General features: G+C 38.8%; 1 protein-coding gene across 1 annotated transcript in view; it reads right to left on the reverse strand.

The window, feature by feature from the left end:
- Positions 1 to 20,553: 20,553 nt before the first annotated feature.
- The window catches only part of FSIP2 (fibrous sheath interacting protein 2), an 83,155-nt gene continuing 81,523 nt past the window's right edge, over positions 20,554 to 22,185 (reverse strand). The window contains exon 22 of the mRNA XM_075529075.1: positions 20,554 to 20,690. Coding sequence (XP_075385190.1) covers positions 20,554 to 20,690 — 137 coding nt within the window. The remainder of the gene's footprint in view (positions 20,691 to 22,185) is intronic.

Genomic DNA, 22,185 nt, shown 5'->3' on the forward strand with positions numbered 1-22,185 from the left:
CCTGTTGTCCCTGTTCTGATCACCGGAAGCGGTGTGTTAAAGCATTTTAAATGCTTTGTCCTCCTTTTTTGTGTGTGTGAATTAATTTTTATAAACCGATTTCTGATAAATACTTTTGGTATATTGCGTTATCATTCTCCTTTGTTACAAGGAACTTCCTAGTTTCATCTCTTATTTGGTCTAGTAACTGGTCATTTTTGAACAGTGTGTTGTTGAGTCTCCGTGCGTTTGTCTTTATGATTTTGTTCTTTCTATGGGTGAATTCCAGCTATGACACTGTCTTCTGAGTAGACAGTTAAACTGATCTCTGTGTGTTTGAATTTGAAAGGCTGGCTTTATGGCCTAGCATGTGGTCTGTTTTAGAATGTGTGTCATGTGTTGGAGAAGAATATGTTTGTTTGTTTTTTGTTGTTGGTTAGAGTACTGTGATAGTTAAGTAATCTGGTGTCAACCTGAGACTATTAAGAGTTAAGTGGTAGAGTGTTAGCTTGTCAATGAGGCCGGAGCTCGATGACCTCATTTGGAAGCTCTATGGAGATAAATAGCCCAGTGGAGGCCAGACCTACACTCTGCGTGATATTCCTGTTGACAAGCCACATGGAGCTACACTGATAGGGCCACAGCTATGAAGCCAGCATCCTGGGACTGGAAGAGCCATGTGGAGACCCCTGCCAGCACTGAAATGCTTCCACCACCACTGGATCGACAAGCCTTTCCACCCTCTGGCCTGTGATCTTTCTGCAGTTGGCATCATTGCATGCATTGTATGAAGTCTGAAGTGGGATTTATAGATTGGTATTGGACATTTGGGCTAATATTGGACTTATGAACTTGATCTGGACTGGGCTCAGATGTTTTCTTAATATACAATTATTCTTTGATATAAAACTCTTTGTTATACACATGAGTATCTCTGGACCTATTTCTCTAGTCAACCCAGACTAACACAAGGACTCTAAATATTTTGGAGGTCTGTGGAAAACTGAGAATCAGGAAGAGAGTGTATGCGGACACATTCTCTCCCCTCATTTTAAGGTGTGTGGGAGGTGGAGGCTCTGGTAGAGGATCGCCTTCATACTCATGAATTGGACATGAATCCCAGTCATATTCTCCCAACTAAAGTTACTCCCCACAATGTCCTCCTTAATAATGCCAGTTTTAAGATTCTGCTTGCAGGCACATGGTTGCCACTGTAAGCCTGAAGGGTAACTGCTTGTAGGTTATCTGCTTTAGGTTGTTTGCTATCAAGAGCAATCAGACTACCGCACCCTAAGTATGCCCTCTTCCTTTTGATAAGGATCATATGTTGTTCCCCTGGAGAATTTCTCAGGGACACTTAAAGTCAAGCCTGCTCAGGATGACCAAGGTTAAGCCACCATCTTAACTCTATAAACCATTCTTGTCTTAACTCTATAATCCACTCTTGTCTTAACTCTATAAACCACTCTTGTCTTAACTCTATAATCCACTCTTGTCTTAACAACTCTATAATCCACTCTTGCTGTGTATGTGCCTTTCTGTTATGCATATGCCTCTACCACATCCCCTTTCTGTGAAGTGTGTATTATGTGACTTGCATGCCTGAGATTATATAAGCATGTGAGAGAATATATTCACCCTCTCCCTCGCTTGATCCTGTTACCTGAGGAGGTAAGCACCTGCAAGTCTTGTCCGTAGTTTCTTTAATTTACCCTTCAATTACACAACCACCCCTTAGAGCCCATTCATTGTGGAGGCTGGTCCCCCACAGAGAGGGCCAGCTGTTTGGTTAGATTGTTCAGCTCTTCCATTCCTTTATTGAGTTTCTTTCTCTTTGAATTATCTTTCCTTTGGAATGGAGCATTGAAGTCTCCTACAATGATTGTTGATCTGATGATTTCTCTTTTCATCTCTTTGAGGAGTTGGTTGATGTATTCTATAGGTCTCTTGTGAGGTGCATATATCTTTATTATGGCTGTCTTTTCTATTCTATTGATCTTTTGATGACTACGTAGTATGCATTCTTGCCTCTCATTCTGTCATTTACTTTGACGTCTAATTTGTCAGAGATTAATATTGCCACTCTTCCCTCTTTGGGGGGTTGCCATTGGCTTGGTGAGTTTTTGCCATCCTCTGATTCTCAGTATGTTTTGGTCTGTGAGTTTGTACTACTCTTGAAGGCAGTAGCATTGATAGGTCTTATTTCCTAATCCAATCTGCTGCTCTTTTGTTGGTGTCTTCTGTTGGTGCATGTAGCCCACTGACAGTCACAGATTCTAAATGCAGGCTAGCTGATGTCCTATTGCATTATTTGTGCTTGGCATTTTCTTCTCATTGGGGGCGGTGGTTCTTCATGTGCAATTTCCGCTCTAAATCTGTGTTATTTGGGGTGATCTTTTCACTGTGTAGACTTCTGGATGGTGTTACAAGCAGTGGTGGTCCAATGGTTTTGTGCCGTTGTTGGTTTTCGGACCACAGAGATCTGGCTAATATTTTGTAATGCTAGTTTTAATTTTATGAATTCTCTAAATATTTCCTTGTTTTGAAATACTTTTATTTCTCCTATATATTTTATGGATAGCTTTACTGGTTATAGGATTTTGGGTTGGCAGTTTTGTAGTTGGCTTACCTGTGTTTACTCTATCTTTCTCAATATTGTTTTAAATAGATTGCCATGGACTTAATCAATGACACTATAAATAGAAGAACCTTCCATAACATTCTCTACTGTAAAATAAGAAAGACGTCGATGAACCACAGGCAGATGAAAACAGATTTAGGAATGGATTTGGGGCTCCCAATTAATCCTAGCTCCCATCTCAGAAGTAGTTCTTAATACATAGCCCTGTTTGATATTCACCCTCATGAAGGAAACCTGGAAGCTCTGGGTGCTACAGTAAAGGTGGTATAGAATCAGATCATGCCCTGGTCGTGCTATCAAAAAGAATAATATCTGAGGTCGTAAAGACTTCTTTTCAAACAAGCAGCCAGCCAAGCACGATGCCAATTAAGCCCATATGGGAGAAGCATACCAACATCTGTGATCCAAGGATTATAAAGGATAGAGTCTAAATCTGATGGAAGGGATGGGGTCAGAGACTTAATTGTGAAATTCTCGTCTAAAGAAGGTTTTGGAGGACAGTGGAAGCCCAAATACTTTCCCAGGATCCACACATGGAATAAGCACCCAGTGATTCCTGTTTAACCATGGTTTGCTCTTGGGCATAACCTGGCTATCTGGCAGAAAGTATTACAGAAATGATTACAGTAGATTAAAATGATAAATCTTACCTAAATGATTAGAACCTTGTCATTTGATCTTCTTTTTTGAAACACTTTGAACTCAATGTGGTTTTTAATATTTTCTGGTGTGGGTGTGTGTTTTAATTGGAGCTTCTCTCTGCTAGATTTTGTTGTTGGTAGCGTTCTTGACTCTGTTATGTATCTTTCTATGTTTTGAGTTTATGTAACCCATTTTGGGTAAATCTATAGAGATAATAACTAGAATAAATGTTCCTGGGGGTACGGCAGGTGAAAGGGGTAGTGGGGATTTTATGTCAGAGGGTGCAGGAAGAAAGAAAATGTTTTGAAAATGATTGTGTCAGCAATTGTACAACTCTGCTTGATATGACTGAATTATTGAATTATATAACATCTGTATTATGTCCTAATAAAATGGTTTGAAAAATAATAGCCACAAATGTGAGGTTGGTGCAGGAATGAACAGTATTTCATTCTGTTGTAGATAGGGCTACTGTGATATGGACCTGACTGTATGGCACCTAACAACAAGGTCTTGTGCTGCATGTTGTCTGTGTGTGATGCCTCATTATGACAAGAATTTCCAACTCTAGAGAGAAACTACCAGGTTAGCAGAGGCAGGCTTTGACCTTGGGCAGTGTGAGATCAGAGGCTATCCTTTTAATTATTATATCAAGCAACTGGACTGTGAAAAAGATCTTTTGGTATTTAAAGTTAAAAAAAAACAACAAGGAAAAACTTCTCCTTCTTATTTGGTATTCTTCATTAAATCAAGGAAGTAATAGGCATTGCTTTTACCCTGACTGATACAGAGCTCAGAGTTTTATATGTGCTCCAATTATAAATTTCAATAATGTCTTAGAAATATGCCTTTTGTAACATGCTATTTCAAATTTGTTGCTGGAAATAATTGCATTATACTGATATAATTTGTCAATTGGTTCTCTAATTGTCCTTTATGCCTTATGTCTTATTTATGATTCGCAATGCCATTTGCTATCCTCTGGGCAGTTCTAGGCTTAATGTTTTTCTCCTTGTCAATCTTACAGTATCCACATGCTTATCAAACTTAATTTTGTGTGTCCTGCCTACTTCTACTTTACAAGCTCATTTTTATTCTCATCATATGTGACATGTTTCTGTTACCATCTAGTTGACATTTAAGTGCTCCTCAAAAAGAATATATATATATATATATATATATCAAAATTTCATCCTTAGGTTCTAAGGTGATAATTTATAGCACTAACTCTTTACATTTATTAAAATTACTCTCAGATTATATCTCCTATATTATATTCTAAAGCTGAGACTTTCACTTATTTATATTTTATACATGTATACACATTTTTAGAGTTCACTACAGATAAGGATTGATCAAACCATAATTAGATAGCTAGAACACAAAAATGTCATATTGAACTATATCATTTATGAAATATTACTTATAAATAAAGAACAGCTAATTTGTATATTATTGTATACTATTTATTACTATTTCTGCAAATAACTACTTTATTTACATCTTTATTCTTCATACTGCATGGAAATAGCTGCATTTACTCTATATATTTAGAGTTCCTTAAGAGTATCAATTAAAAAAAGTATCAATTTTCTAAAAAGATTTCCTCTCTCATCTTGGTATTTTTATCTCAATAGTTTATTTAGTAAACTTCCTAGTAACCATAGGCACTTAAGTAATGTTTTCCCACCTTACCTTAAACTTCATGCTTGAGAGTGTGAGATTCATATTGTCATTGATTTTGCATGTAGTGCTTCCAGAATTCACTTTAAGTCTTACATTGGAAAAAAGGAGTTCTAATTTGATTCAAAACTATGATTCACCCGGATCAGGTTTTTTTCTCCCCATCTGACCTTGCGTGTCCACGTTGCTTCAGAAAGTGCAGTGCATTCAATTGAAAACACGTCTCCTCTCCGGACACTGCAGTAATACAGCAACCACCAGTGTGAATTGTATCTAACTTTTCTACATTGTTAGTTCAATCAAACCTGGGCTGATTCATAATTATATGGAGGGATTGGGTCTTCAAAACATTTGTGGGAAATGCCATTTTCTTTTAATTCCATGAACTTTATAAAGCCTCCTTATAAGAGTTCACTTTCAAACTCTTTTTTTCCCTGCTTCAAGGAAGGTCCACATGAAAGAAATTGCTTGATCTGAAATCACTAATAATGTAAAAGTATCTTCAAATTGTGTTTTTTTTAAATGAGGCATGTGATACAAAACATTTGCGGTCCTATTTCTTAGCTTTGGGAGTCAAACTCACTATAGTGTTCCATTCACTCATGTGGAAGCTAGGAGGGTTAGGGGCTATGTCAACTAAATACTCCTGGGTTAGGATGAGGCAGAGTCTGTTTGATGACACCTCCGTGGTGTCATAAGCCTTTTTGTAAAAAGGAGAGTGATCAAAAAGTGCCCTTCGTTTTTGGCCCTTCGTCTCTGCCAGAGATGGATTTTCCATCTGGTTCCTTGATCTATTAGTCAGTTTGCCTACCAACCCCAGGAGTCATCAGTTGACTGCCAATGGTGCATTCATTTGGCTCACCTGACAAGTCTGCATCCACCAGCCAGCACCCCTGCTGCCTCCGCCTCCTCATTCTGATTTCTGGTCTTCATTTCCATGAGTCAGGAGGAGCCTGAGGAACCAAACTGGACTTACTTATTTCTACTACCATGTAAGCTATTTTTGTGATAGGAGTTTCTAATTTAAACAGACATTGAATTCTTCAGGGCACAATTCAATCAGAAAAAACATTTGGTGATGCTTGTGTATGTATGAATAGTTTAGCACATTGTTCCATTTTTCCAGAGATACCAATCTAAGTTGATATATTAGATATTGTGAATAGTATAATATATGGTAAGTGAAAAAAACGTATATATTTTGTACATAATGTTATACTGCAGTTGGTTTTACACATAACATAAACTCACAACTCACCTTGACAATACTTAGTTCTAGAGTTTAGAAAAGAAATTGGAAGTGCTTGCCTTCATTTCTAATTGTGAATTTCAGATTACTTATGATCAAATACATGGGTGTTCTTCAGCTTTTATCCTATTTCATTATACCAATAAAGCAAAATTATATAACACAGGTAACAGATGATTTAAATAGATGGAATATGCTAATCTGTATCTCTCAGTATACCTATAAATTGTTTTCAGTTTCATTCTTTTTGTTCTCTTTCTGGGTGTTTCTTTGGATTTTTAGAAATATCCTGAGTTATAAATGAAGATAACATTCATTCAGCAAAATTTCCTTACTACCATCTGCGTTTTACTCTCAACTAGATAACAAAATCACGTGGGAACAAGGCCAATATGCATTTAGTTGCAACATTTCATTTGCATAGTCTTATTTTGTATAATTTTTTATACTTAAAAATTACTTATTGTGCATTGGCTAGGGGTTTACATTTTAGATAATCAGGTTTGTATTCAACAACGTAGGCTACTAGTAAAATACACATTAGGTTACCTTATCCAAACTCCCTTTGGAGTCTCTTTTCCCTCTGAGGATTACTGTCTTCCCCTTGACTCAGTAAATACCTGCCCTCCCCTCGTCCATTGCGTCATCACCCCTCCTTTCCCCTCCTACTTCTGGTAACCTCCAATGTGTGGTTCTTTTGGTATGGAAGTGTTTGTCTTGTTTTTGTTTTTGTTTTGCATGGGTGGTATTACACGATATTTGTCCTCTGCTGAATAGCTTCTTTTATTCAATGCAATGTTCTCCAGGGGGGTTTATGTCAGGAGGTGCTTCGTGATCGCGTCACTTATTTTTGACACTTGCATAGTATTCCATTGTGTGTATGTACCCAAATTTCTTTCTCAGTTCTTCTACTGATGGGCGTTTACATTGTTGTCATGTTCTTGCAATTGTAAATAGTGCTGCAGTGAACATGGGTGCACACTCATCTGTTCATACTTTGGCTCTGACTTCTTTAGGGTTTATCCCCAGCAGAGGGATTCCAGGGCCGGTTGGAATTTCTAGTCGCAGCTGTTTGACGTAGCACCCTATAACTTCCCACAGTTTTTCTATTCTTATACTACCATCAGCAGTGTATGAGGGTTCTAATCAATCAGTACTCTTTCCAATTTTTTTACTTTTAAAATGTATTCGTTAAAAAAAGGGAAGAAGAAAAAAATGTATTCATTAATCCATTCATTTATTTTGTGTTGCATCTCTAGGATCGGTGTATTGCTCGTGAGAATTCCTACATAAGTTTGATGGCCATTTGGCTGTCTTCATTAGTGAACTCTCTATGTCCGTTGCCCATTTTAAATAGGACCATTAGTCTTTTTCTTCTTATTTAGAAGTTTCAGCTTTCTATAGATATTAGATACTCCCTTGTCCATCATGTCATTGCCAAATTTTTTCCCTCTAAGCATAAAAAATTATTTTAGAAGTATAAAAACCCAAGACAAAACAAACAAAAAGCATATCAATGGGAATCAGAGGGAGTTCAGAGTGGAGACCCAAAGCCCATCAGTAGTCCATTGGACACCCCCTGTCAGATGGCCACAAGGAAGAGAAGAGCCGGTCAGGGCGCAGTAGAGCACCGATGAAACACACAACCTTCTTCTAGTTCTTTAATGCTTCCTCCACCACCTCTCCCCCCTCACCCCCCCCCACATTACTATGACCCAATTCTATCTTACAAATCTGCCTGGACAGAACATGTATACTGGTACAGGTAAGAGCTTGCAATACTGGGAATCCAGAACAGATAACCCCCTTATTGGTCCTGTTTTATGCTTTGTAGGTCCTCCAAACCAAACCAAACTCAATCCCATCAAGTCAATTAAAATTTATAGCAACTCTATAGGTCAGACTAGAACGCCCCCTGCGATTTCTAAGAGCGTGACTCTCCATGGGAGTAGGAAGCCTCACTTTTCTCCCACGGAGAGGCTGGGGGTTTCAAGCTCATCGCAGCCCAATATGTAACCGCTGTGCCACTCGAAGTCCTTATTAGGTTCAATCACCTATTTTTCTTCTACTGCATGTGTGTCTAATGCCCTGCAATAAACCCTTTAGCTTGTTTCTGTTTTCTCGTCGATCATTATAGTGATAGGATTTCCAGTTAGGTTTAGATGCAGCTTGAAGTTGTTTTTGTATATTGGGTGAGGCGTAGGTGTTGTTTCATTCTTCTGCAGGTGGAGGCCAGTTTAGCCAGCACTATTTGTAGATGAGACTATCTCCCGCTTAATGTGTTTTAGCCCTTGGTCAAAGATCAGTTGTCTGGATGCGAATGCATCTATTTCTAGTTCTGTATTCTGCCCATTGGTCTATCTTTCACTTTAACAGAACCAGGTTGTTTTAACTATGTTGCGTTTTGAGGTCAGAAAGGGAAAGCCTTATTACTTTGTTCTTCTGATGTTTTTTTTTTGCATATCCTGGGTCTCTTTAATCCCAATATAGCTTTAGTAATTAGTCTTTCCATTTCTTTAAAGATTGAAATTGGAATTTGCATCTGAATTGTGTTGTATTTATAGATTGCTTTGGATAGTTTTGACCTGTTCAAAATATCTAAGCTTTCCTATCCATGAATACCAAATATTCTTCCGTTTATGTAGGTCTGTTTTAGTTTCTTATAGTAGTGCTTTGTAGTTATCTGAAGTTTTTTGCTTTTCTGGTTATATTCATTCACTTCTGTTGTCTGGTGGTTATGGCTAGAACTTTCATTGCAGTGTTGAATAACAGTGGTGACAAGAGCATCCTTCTCAGGTGCTCTTTGACAAGGGGATGCTCTCCGTGTCCTCCCTATGAGCACGATATTGATCATTGGTTTTGTTTATATGACTTTAATTGTATTGGTATATTTCCTTTTTATTCCCGTGTTGAGTGTTTTTTTTTCCCCGGAATTGGTATTGGATATTGCCAATTGAAAAGGTCATGTGGTGATTATCTTATGTTTTATTTATGTGGTGGATTACCTTGACTTTTTCCTAATATTGAACCATTCTTGTGTGCCTGGTATGAATCTAGGAATCCTATTTGATCATGGTTACTTATATATTGTCAGATTCTTTTGGCTGTCATTTTATTAAAATATTTTGCATCTTTGTTCATAAGTGATATTGATCAATACTTTTCTGTATTGCTAATGCCCCTGCCTGGTTCAGGTATCAGGGTTATGCTGGAATAATAAGTTTTGACATTTTCTGCCATTTTTTACATTCTGGAATTGTTTGTGCAGAATTGGTATTATTTCTTCTCTGAATGCTTGGGTGGATTTCCCAGTTAAGCCATCTCACCCTGGACTTGTTGTATGGAAACGTTTTAAATGGCCTGATGTATTTTTCTCTTTTGTTGAGTCTCCTGCAGGATATTTTTTTCCTCCATAAATCTGTGTTAATCTGGATGATTGAGCATATCTAGAAATTTGTCCATTGCATTGAGGCTTTCAATTATGTTGGAGAATATAAAGTCTTTCAGAATAATGTTTTATTATTATAGTTATTATTTTACTTCATTCGAGTCTGTTGTTATATCTCTCTTTTCATTAATTTTTGTTGATATGTTCATCTTCTTACTCTTTTCCTTTGATAAATTTGCTGGATTTGGTCATCTTTTTAATCCTTTAAAGAGCTATCTTCTTGTCTTGATATTTTTCTGCTTTCCAATTCATTTTCTATTCTAATGTCCATGATTTCTTGTCTCCCAGAGATTGAAGTTTTATTTTATTGCTCATTCTAGTTGTTGAATATGCTAGATGAAGTATCAATTTTCATTTGTTTATTTTGATTTTGCTCTTAATAATTGTATATGCTGCTTCTATGTGTTTGATTTTTCTTTGTTCTATTGTTGATTTCTAATTTTTTTACTATTGTCATCTGAGAAAATCGATTGTAAAAGTGTCAATATTTAAAAAGTAAGGTTTAATTTGTATCCTGCCGTATACCATAACATAGATAATGTTCCATGTGCACTGAAAAACATATGCCGTTATGTTGGGTGGAGTGATTGTACACGTTGAGAAGATCTAACATATGCCGTTATGTTGGTGGAGTGATTGTACACGTTGAGAAGATCTAACATATGCCGTTATGTTGGTGGAGTGATTGTACACGTCGAGAAGATCTAACATGTGCCGTTATGTTGGTGGAGTGATTGTACACGTCGAGATGATCTAACATGTGCCGTTATGTTGGTGGAGTGATTGTACACGTCAAGAAGATCTAACATGTGCCGTTATGTTGGTGGAGTGATAGTACACGTCGAGAAGACCTAACATGTGCCGTTATGTTGGTGGAGTGATTGTACACGTCGAGAAGATCTAACATATGCCGTTATGTTGGTGGAGTGATTGTACACGTCGAGAAGACCTAACATATGCCGTTATGTTGGGTGGAGTGATTGTACACGTTGAGAAGATCTAATATATGCCGTTATGTTGGGTGGAGTGATTGCACACGTCAAGAAGACCTAACATATACCGTTATGTTGGTGGAGTGATTGTACACGTTGAAAGATCTAACATATGCCGTTATGTAGGGTGGAGTGATTGTACACGTCGAGAAGATCTAACATATGCCGTTATGTTGGGTGGAGTGACTGTACACGTCGAGAAGCTCTAACATATGCCGTATGTTGGGTGGAGTGATTGTACACGTCGAGAAGATCTAACATGTGCCGTTATGTTGGTGGAGTGATTATACACGTCGAGAAGACCTAACATGTGCCGTTATGTTGGTGGAGTGATTGTACACGTCGAGAAGATCTAACATGTGCCGTTATGTTGGTGGAGTGATTGTACACGTCGAGAAGACCTAACATGTGCCGTTATGTTGGTGGAGTGATTGTACACGTCGAGAAGACCTAACATGTGCCGTTATGTTGGTGGAGTGATTGTACACGTCGAGAAGACCTAACATGTGCCGTTATGTTGGTGGAGTGATTGTACACGTTGAGAAGATTTAACATGTGCCGTTATGTTGGTGGAGTGATTGTACACGTCGAGAAGACGTAACATGTGCCGTTATGTTGGTGGAGTGATTGTACACGTCGAGAAGACCTAACATGTGCCGTTATGTTGGTGGAGTGATTGTACACGTCGAGAAGACCTAACATGTGCCGTTATGTTGGTGGAGTGATTGTACACGTCGAGAAGACCTAACATGTGCCGTTATGTTGGTGGAGTGATTGTACACGTCGAGAAGACCTAACATGTGCCGTTATGTTGGTGGAGTGATTGTACACGTCGAGAAGACCTAACATGTGCCGTTATGTTGGTGGAGTGATTGTACACGTCGAGAAGACCTAACATGTGCCGTTATGTTGGTGGAGTGATTGTACACGTCGAGAAGACCTAACATGTGCCGTTATGTTGGTGGAGTGATTGTACACGTCGAGAAGACCTAACATGTGCCGTTATGTTGGTGGAGTGATTGTACACGTCGAGAAGATCTAACATGTGCCGTTATGTTGGTGGAGTGATTGTACACGTCGAGAAGATCTAACATGTGCCGTTATGTTGGTGGAGTGATTGTGCACGTCGAGAAGATCTAACATGTGCCGTTATGTTGGTGCAGTGATTGTACACGTCGAGAAGATCTAACATGTGCCGTAATGTTGGTGGAGTGATTGTACACGTCGAGAAGATCTAACATGTGCCGTTATGTTGGTGGAGTGATTGTACACGTCGAGAAGATCTAACATGTGCCGTTATGTTGGTGGAGTGATTGTGCACGTCGAGAAGATCTAACATGTGCCGTTATGTTGGTGCAGTGATTGTACACGTCGAGAAGATCTAACATGTGCCGTAATGTTGGTGGAGTGATTGTACACGTCGAGAAGATCTAACATGTGCCGTTATGTTGGTGGAGTGATTGTACACGTCGAGAAGATCTAATATATGCCGTTATGTTGGTGGAGTGATTGTACACGTCGAGAAGATCTAACATGTGCCCTTATGTTGGTGGAGTGATTGTACACGTCGAGAAGATCTAACATGTGCCGTTATGTTGGTGGAGTGATTGTACACGTCGAGAAGATCTAACATGTGCCGTTATGTTGGTGGAGTGATTGTACACGTCGAGAAGATCTAACATGTGCCGTTATGTTGGTGGAGTGATTGTACACGTCGAGAAGACCTAACATGTGCCGTTATGTTGGTGGAGTGATTGTACACGTTGAGAAGACCTAACATGTGCCGTTATGTTGGTGGAGTGATTGTACACGTCGAGAAGACCTAACATGTGCCGTTATGTTGGTGGAGTGATTGTACACGTCTAGAAGATCTAACATGTGCCGTTATGTTGGGTGGGGTGATTGTACACGTCGAGAAGATCTAACATGTGCCGTTATGTTGGGTGGGGTGATTGTACACGTCGAGAAGATCTAACATGTGCCGTTATGTTGGTGGAGTGATTGTACACGTCGAGAAGACCTAACATGTGCCGTTATGTTGGTGGAGTGATTGTACACGTCGAGAAGATCTAACATGTGCCGTTATGTTGGTGGAGTGATTGTACACGTCGAGAGGATCTAACATGTGCCATTATGTTGGTGGAGTGATTGTACACGTCGAGAAGACCTAACATGTGCCGTTATGTTGGTGGAGTGATTGTACACGTCGAGAAGACCTAACATGTGCCGTTATGTTGGTGGAGTGATTGTACACGTCGAGAAGACCTAACATGTGCCGTTATGTTGGTGGAGTGATTGTACACGTCTAGAAGATCTAACATGTGCCGTTATGTTGGGTGGGGTGATTGTACACGTCGAGAAGATCTAACATGTGCCGTTATGTTGGGTGGGGTGATTGTACACGTCGAGATGATCTAACATGTGCCGTTATGTTGGTGGAGTGATTGTACACGTCGAGATCTAACATGTGCCGTTATGTTGGTGGAGTGATTGTACACGTCGAGAAGATCAGTTGGTTGGTTGTGTTCTTTTATTCCCTGTGCCCGTCGTTAGCTTCCTTCCTGACGATCTGTCCTTCCTTAGAGTGTGTAAGGAAGCTTCCTACTATTGTTGTACCATCTGCTTATTTCTTCAGCTCTATAAAACTTGATTAATGTGTTTCAAGGGTTTTTCAATGGGTAAGTATGTTTTTGTCATCTTTACCACTCTGGTGCCTTTTAGTATTACGATACCCTTCATTTCTCTCAGGATGGTTTAGTTTGCAGTCTGTTTTACCAGAGGCTAATATCTGATGCTTCTGTTTTGCTTTGTTGTCATTAGCTTTACACACACACACACACACACACACACACACACACACACACACATATTGCTTGATATATATTTCCATCCTTTTATTTTATGTTTATTTTTGTCTTTGGTTCTAAATTAAGTCTTGATTTTTTAATCCAGTGTGATACTTCTCTCAGTCACTTGACTGATGTTATCTACTAAGAGCCAGTATCCTTATTTATTTGATAAGTTTGTAGCTGTAATTTTGATGTGCATTTTTTGCGTGTGCCGTTACTGATTTCTTTGTTTTTTCTATATTGTTTCAAGTTCCTTTTGTTTGTAAATAGTTCTCACTTGTTTTGTTATTTTATTTTTTACTATATTTTTGTACATTTTCTTCTTTTCTATTTGATGGGTTTCTTTCTATTTTCTTTTAGTTTACCCTTTAAAAAAAAAAATAGTTCCAGGTTGAAAATAGTCTGTTCTCTTGTGATCTAATTGTCTTTATCTCCCTTCAATTTTTATATCTATAGTTTTCCCTCTCTTTCTTTTTCTCTTCATTGCAGATTGTTATCTCTGGTTTTCAGTTTTAATCTGGTAGTTTTATATTGAATCCTGCCCCCCTCTTCCCTTAGTGGACAGATATCTGAGTTTTGTTGTCTTGGAGGTTGATCTCAGATTTGTATGCTGTTGGTGATTATTTTTCTAAAGTGCTCCCCTTAGTATTTTTGGTAATACTGGTGTTAATTTTTTTAAATGTCTTTAATTAATATTTACCAGGAAATACCTTTTTTCTCCATCATGATTCTTGGGCTTCTTTTGCTTTTTGTCAATTGTTTTTCTTGTAGATTGGAGTTGAGAGATTTGTCGTCAAGTTCACTGGTTCAGCTTTCCATAATTGTTGTATAATCCTGTTACCTTAGTATTCATCCAAATAGTATTTCTATTTTTTTTAAGTGTAAGGTTTTTAGCTTAATTTTAAAAATAGCTTTCACTTTCTCTTTACACATTGTTGGGAGCATCTAAACTTCACTTTCCTAAATTATTCTTCTGACAGTCCCAGGGCCTTTTCTTCTTCCAAAAACTCCATTGGTTCTGAAGAGCCTTCACTTGCTTGTGCCTATTTTTCTGGTTTGTGTTTTCCTGTGGACTGACACCGACTACTGTCGCCCTGGCATCCTGACAGAGCTTGGGTGAGAGGTTGTACCGTTGGAGTGTGGGGGTAGGTGGTAGTAGTAGGGGGGAGTGATAATAAAGATAATTCAAAATAGAAAGAAAGACACAGATGATCCACTGCAAGAAGGGCCTGACCTTAGGGGCTGCAGGATTGTGGAATGCAGTGACTGGGAGTGTTTGGATTTCCCCTTTCTTCTCTTTTTCACCAGGACAAATGTTCTTACAGCTCTGTTTGCAAAATTATGTGGAGCGTTGTGGTGGTTTCTCACATTCACATTCATCTCTAGCTGCAAAAGACAGTCCATAAGGTGTCTTATCACTTATCTCTAAGCACGGCCAATGAGTTTTCTTAGCAAAGGTCTTCAAACGAATCAGTAAGGTTTCCCAACAGTTTTTCAAGCACAGTCAATGAGATTCCATAGTAGTTCTTCAAGCAACATTACAATTCTATAAAGATGATAATTTAAAAAGTTACTGCTTCTATTCATTTTAAATTATCTTAAGTGTTTGCCACCATTATTTTCGAGCACATATTTAGGTATTATATAAACACATTTTCCTCCAGTAAGGAGCCCTAGTTGCATACTGGATTTAAGTTCTACACTGCAGTTCCACAGCCAAAAGATGAGGATGTATGTTCCTATAAAGATTTGCAACCTCACCCATGTTTTGGAGTAGTGCACTTCTGTCCTGTGGGGCTGACATGGATCAGAGTCAATGCAATGGCAGAGAGCCCTGGCAGGGTAGTGGTTAGTTAGAGGTCCACAAGTCAGCTGTTCAAATCCAACAGCCACTCCATGGGAGACCAACGAGTCTTTTTACTCCTGTAATATTATAGTTTCAGAGACTCGCCAGGCAGTTCTACTCTGGTCTATAGAGTTGCCCTGATTTGGAATCGGCTTCATGGAAGTGAGTTTTGATTTAGGTTTTTTAATCAAGCTTACAGGTTGGAATGGAGGGAAGCTAGTTATCACATAATCTTATTTATCATCTTTTCTACATTTGGAATATTCTCTCATTAATAAGATTATTCAGAAAAATTATTCTAGTTATCTTTAACATCTTTTCCTGTGTTTAAAATACAATACTATAAAATATTGAAACTATATTTTGAAAAGAGCTATAGTTTTTATATTTTTACGTATTTTCCCAATATGTGTCATTTTTAAAATTTTAGTTTTTAAATCATTTTATTGGGGAGCTCATACAACTCATCACAATCTATACATACATCAATTGTATAAAGCACATTTGTACATTAGTTATACTCATCATTCTCAAAACATTTGTTCTCCACATAAGCCCCTGGCATCAGCTCCTCATTTTTCCCCCTCCTTTCTGGCTCATTGCTCCCTCGTGAACATTTGATAATTTATAAATTATTATTGTGTCCTATCTTACACTGTCTGATATCTCCTTTCACTCAATTTGTGTTGTCCATCCCCCAGGGAGGGAGATTATATCCTTATAATCGGTTCCCCCTCTCTACCCCACCTTTCCTCCACCCTCCCAGTATTACCTCTGTCACCACTGGACCTGAAGGGATAATCCATCCTGGATTCCTGTGTTTCCAGTTCCTATCTGTACCAGTGTACATCCTCTGGTCTAGCCAGATTTGTAAGGTAAAATTGGGATCATGATCGTGGGTGGGGAAGAAGCATTTAGGAACTAGACAAAAGTTGTATATTTCATCATTGCTACACTGCACCCTGACTGGCCTATCTCCTTCCCGCCACCCTTCTGTACAGGGGATGTCTACTTGCCAACAGATGGGCTTTGGGTTCCCACTCCCCATCATTCACAATGATGTGATTTTTTTTTTTTTGGTCTTTGATCCCTTCGACACCTCGTGATCACATATGTTGGTGTGCTTCTTCCATGTGGGCTTTGTTGCTTCCGAGCTAGATGGTCACTTGTTTACCTTCAAGCCTTCAAGGCCCTAGATGCTATATCTTTTGAAAGCCAGGCACCATCATCTTTCTTCACCACATTTTCTTGTGTACCCATTTGTTTTCATTGATTGTATTTGGGAGTCGAGCACACAATGATATGCTTTTTTTGTTCTTTTATGCCTGATAACTGATCCCTTTGGCACCTTGTGATCACACAGGCTGGTGTACTTCTTCCATGTGGGCTTTGTTGCTTCTGAGCTAGATGGCTGCTCGTTTACTTTCAAGTATTTAAGACCTGCTATATCTTTTGATAGCTGGGCCCCATCAGCTTTCTTCACATTTGCTTATGCACCCATTTGTCTTCAGTGACCGTGTTCAGAAGGTGTGCATCATGGAATGCCAGTTTAATAGAACAAAATATTCTTGCATTGAGGGAGTACTTGAGTGGACCCCCAATGCCTATCAGCTGCCTTAATACTAAACCTATAAATATATGCACATAAATCGATTTCCCCATCCTCATATATAAATATATTTACATATGTACATGTCTTTATTTAGAACTCTATAAATGCCCTTTGCCTCCTAGCTCTCTCCTCTATTTCCTTTTACTTTCCTCTTGTCCCACGATCATGCTCAGCTTTCATTTGGGTTACAGTAATTCCTCTCGGTTATGTTATCCTTTATCACGCTCTCCCAGGCCTCACCACCGATTTGGATCACTTGTTGTTCCCTTGTCCCTGGGTTTGTTAACACCACTTCCTTTCCCCCCATGTCCCCACTCCTGTATCTCCCCGGAACTGTCGGTCCCGTTGTTTTCTCCTCCAGATTGTTCATCCAGCCTATCTTATTTAGACAACCCGTGGAGATAATAACATGCACAAAAACAAGACAAAGCAAAGCCAAGCAACAAAAGAAAACAAAACAACAAAAAGCCAAGGACGAAACAACACAAAAACAACACAACAATAACAATAAAGAAAAGCTTGTCGTTAGTTCAAGAACTATTTGTTGGCCTTTAGGAGTGTTTTCTGGTTGAGTCTGATGGGGTGCCAAGCCCTGGTTCCAAAGTCTATTTTTGCTATTCCCTGGGACTCTGTCGCTCTGTTCCCCTTCCTGTTCTGTTGTGTCATTATTTTTTGTGGTTCTAATCATAACACAATATTACCATTAGAATCATTTTTGATTTCCAAGGTTATGTACTCCTCGTTACAGTTGTCACATGGTTTAAATTTCTAGATGTAAATTTTAAAGTGGTTGACTGTTAAATGAGTGACTGGCTGTTTGAACCTATGCAGAGGGGTTTCCTAAGAAAGACCTGGTGGTCCACTTCCAAAAGGTTAAAGCCTCTACAATCCCAAAGGAGCGCAATTCTACACCAAACACCTGAGGCTCACATTAGTCAGAGAGAGCTAACACTCTCTCCACCTTAATTTCCTGCCCAGGAAAGTATGTATCATTCAACCTAATGATAAAGTAACATATGAATAATAATTTTCTATCTATGTCATAATACAAAAAAATCTCTGATTCATATCATGAGTAATCATTTATTAAGTCATTTTCCATCTGTTACTTTTTCTTATTTTCTTGTCCTTTCAGTTGATTCTTGAGATAGCAGAGGTCAGAAACTATTATCAGAAACTTAACATTGGCTCTCAGGGAGGGGTCTATGGAGATAGAAATGGGATGAGGTATTGTTAGGGAGCCCAGCTGTCGCCAGAACCACTTCAAATACTAAAAATCTATTTGGTCATGGCACACCATTTAAGGAACATGCCTTTTCAGACTTGGTGAACTCAGGGACAGGTGAGCCAGGATACTTGGACCTCTTGCTAATAATGTTTTTGTGAAAAGGACTGGATCACTGGACAACAGAAAAGTGGGTGAAGAGAGACATCGGATAGGATAAGATTTGACAAAATAATAATTTATGAATTATCAAGGCTTCATGAGGGAGGGGGAAGCAGGGAGGGAGTGGAAAAAATGAGGACCTGATTCCAGGGGCTTAAGTGGAGAGCAAATGTTTTGAGAATGATGAGAGCAATGAATGTACAGAAGTGCTTTATACACTTGATGTATGTATGGACTGTGATAAGAGTTGTATGAGCCCCTAATAAAAAGATTTTAAAAAATTAAGAAAAAAGAAAAGGACCAGATCACATACGCATATATACATCGTCATATGCTTAAAATGAGGAAAGTATACAGCATAACTATTTAGTAATGTCCTTTGAAAGAATCAGTATATATTTTTAAAGAGGCATCATTTTAGAGAGAGTTGTTATTGCATAACATTGTGATCCTCATATAATTGGTGACTGTTTATGTAGTGTGGCAAATTCTGCAAGAATATGCACATTAATAGCCCAGCTTCATCTCCAACTTGTCCTAAGATTTTAGTATGTGTGCCCTTGGTTTATTTCTTGAGCATTACAAAGGAATTTTGCAAAAATGATTTACACCTGGAAAATAGTTGAAAGTGAGATTAATAAATTATTGATGATGTCCTTTTGTTCTTATACAAAATTTCATTGTTTAAATATTAATAACCTTACTTTCAGTGAACTGCAATGAAATTTTAATTAGCTTTGTGTAAATGAGTTAACTGTATTGATTATTGTACTATAATAAGCACTACAGCAATGCACTTATCACCTATTATGCCTTATTAATAATTAAACCGGGATTTGTAACTTATTCAAATTAGGGCATGGAAGTACATAATGCTTAGCAATTCACAAATCAGGATGAAATGTGACTAATGGATGAAACATATCTAGTTGTTTAATGAATATGTGGGAAAGAACAAAAATGTGTTATGTTTTTCTTTTATGATTTATTTTAGTGAAGGGGCTTCATAACTGAGAGCCCAGGGTCCAGAGGTAGAACTGGTGTGGGCATGACTTAGAGACTTTTCTGACCAAACAATTGCATCCTGAGAATTTCTCATCCTAAATTATACTGTGTTAATTTCCCTCAGAAAGCCCATAATAGTGAGCATGGCCTGTGGCTGGCTATTGCAATGAATTGTCCTTCCAGTTGAGCAGCCAGGTGCTGTGGGCGGGACGTTGAGGGTGGAGGGGCAAAGCACGTCTGGTGCTTCCCCCCTGCACAGGAACTGGCCCAGAGCTGATGCCAAAGTGAGTCTCCGCTTCCCTTTCTCTGTAGTGGGAAGTCAGGTGTCCCACCCCCGTTCTGATACCAATTCAGAGGGAAAATACACACTGCATTTAATCATGAAATCTATGCTTTCACACAAATAGATGAGTCTATTGACCTGATAATGGTCAGTTCACTGAAAATAGTTCATAGAGTTGGTTTCATTATGACATTGGGATTGGAACAGGGTGAATGAGGGAAGGAACTGTGTTGAAAGGGAGGGTGTGAAAGTGTGCAGGGATTGACCATGATGTGAGAACAAAGGGAGAAGGCTGGAGCTGTCTTTTCCTGTAGAGAGGGTAGTTCTCTGCACTGTGGGGCCTCGATTCATCAAAATCAGCTCAACCGTGAGTATGATTTTTTATTTTATGTGATGAAAGCATGAAAACAATTCATGAATTTAAATTCTAACTGATGCTTGAGTGTGTCGTCGGCAGGTGGCAAAAAGCTCATCAGCCGCTCATGTGTCAGTGAAGGTTGAAGCTCAAGAAAACAAGGCTATAGGGCAGCAGGTTGTGTAAATGATCTTGTCCACAATATAAATGGAGATTCTATGAACAGACCAAAGAGCCGATGAAGCTGCCCTGGAAACATTCTCTAAAATTCACCATTTAATTTCAATATTCTGAGTTTATTTTTCTGTTGGATACTTGAGGGCTGCCTGTTTTCTTAGGTTCACTTTTCATTTCTAATGCTGTGGGCATTTGGTAAATACTGGGACTCAATCCCTTTCCATTCCACAATGCTGATCAAAGTCACTCATTTTCTCTTATTCCTGTCCCTCTGATATTTGGGGCTCTGATTTTAGTGTTACGAAGATCATCTTCTAACACACCGTGTCCTACTTTGGAACTCATTTTATTTGTAAGAAAGGTAAGCATAGTTATGCCATGGCTACAGGTACAGGGATGGTCGCTTTAGGGCTCGTTCTGTGGAGGTGACGAGGCGGCTTTGGAAATGCTGGTGCTAGTCCGCGCGAACACCTTCGACAGAACTGAAGAGACCTTCGCCAGCATTTTAGATCCTTGTTTGGAAACGCTGGGCTTATGATCTTCTGTGAGCAAACAAACGAACAAGCAACAAGAAATACAGACATTTATTAGATCCTTTAATTGAGGCAGCCGTAACATAAAATGAATCATTTAATACTCAGTAATCGATAGTTATAAAATAATTTGTGATTATAATTTCTCACTAGCTTTTTGCAATTTAGTGACCCAAGTGATTTTTTTCATGTGAAATAGATTGTGCAGATAAACAAAATAGGATCCCTTTTTTCTTTTTTTTTTCTTTCCTTTTAGCACCATTTATTCACTGCCTCGGGCTCTTAGAGAGTATGGTAATTGAGTTTAGAAGCTCAGTAAGATGTGATAAAATATGAAAACACCTAACAGTAAAATGCCACGCTTTCTTATTTCAAGTGCATGCCTGTATCTGAACCCCTGACTCGGTCCCTCTCTCTCCATTAGTCTTCTAGTTTTCTGCAATTAAATCTAGGCCATTGCTATTGAGTCGCCTTTGACTCACAGTGACCTTAAGGGCAGCGTAGAGCTGCCTCCTACATTTTCTCTGTCTGTCTTTATGGCAGTAGATTGCGAAAGTATTTTGCAAGAAGCATCTGGAATGGGTTCAGACCATTAGCCTTTGATCATCTGCAGAGTGCTTAACCAGTGTGTCCCCAACACCCTTTCCATGTGAAACAACAGCTAATTTAACGATAAAATGTTCATAACTGGATAAAGGAATTGCTAAAGGACCATATCCTAAAATTCTCATCAGAAGAGAAAAATGAAACTCTGTTATTGAGACAGATGGTGCATCTTAGAAAGGCAGATTTCTTGTGAAGATACCCAGAGATATTAACTGAGCCAGTCTGCAGAGTCTGGGACTCTGCAATGTTAACTGGTCTACTACGGGATTCTGATGCAAGCCATTCCTCTGTAGATACTGAGAAGACTGTCCCAAATGCACAGTCAATATTTGATTTCTGCATAGTGTTCAGCTTTTCAAGGTGACAGATGTCTCAAATTAACATGCAAAACTCATTCTGAGAGAGGAAAATGAACCCTTGTGGCTTCCAGTTAATCCTTTCAATGTAAAACTACAGTCTCTACGCGGGCCCTACCCAGCTCGTGAACATGCGCCTTATGCTTCAATGCAGTGACAAGTGGATTAGGCCACAATGTCGCAAGAAGGAAACACATCAGCAGAAAGTCAGAAGATCAGATTTGAGCCCTGTTTCAGCCTTTCGTTAGCTGTGTAACCTGATGCAGATTGCTTACACCTAGTTTTCCTCTAGTAAAATGAGACCCGCAGAGGAAGAATGGAATGACTCAGAGGATACAGGCAAGCGGTGTAGTTCAGAAAGTGTGTCACATAGACTTGGACTTATATGTTAATATTTAAAAATCAGGACTTTGATTTTAAGAGGTTTTAAAAATTATAATAAGCTTTTTATGGTTTTTAATGTGACTTTTGCATCTCCAAAAAAATTTCAATCTCCAGCATCTCTTGAAAACTTGTAAGTTGTGACAACAAGGCATCATGCC

This window comes from Tenrec ecaudatus, chromosome 13 (assembly GCF_050624435.1).
Source record: "Tenrec ecaudatus isolate mTenEca1 chromosome 13, mTenEca1.hap1, whole genome shotgun sequence".
NCBI classification, from domain to species: domain Eukaryota; kingdom Metazoa; phylum Chordata; class Mammalia; order Afrosoricida; family Tenrecidae; genus Tenrec; species Tenrec ecaudatus.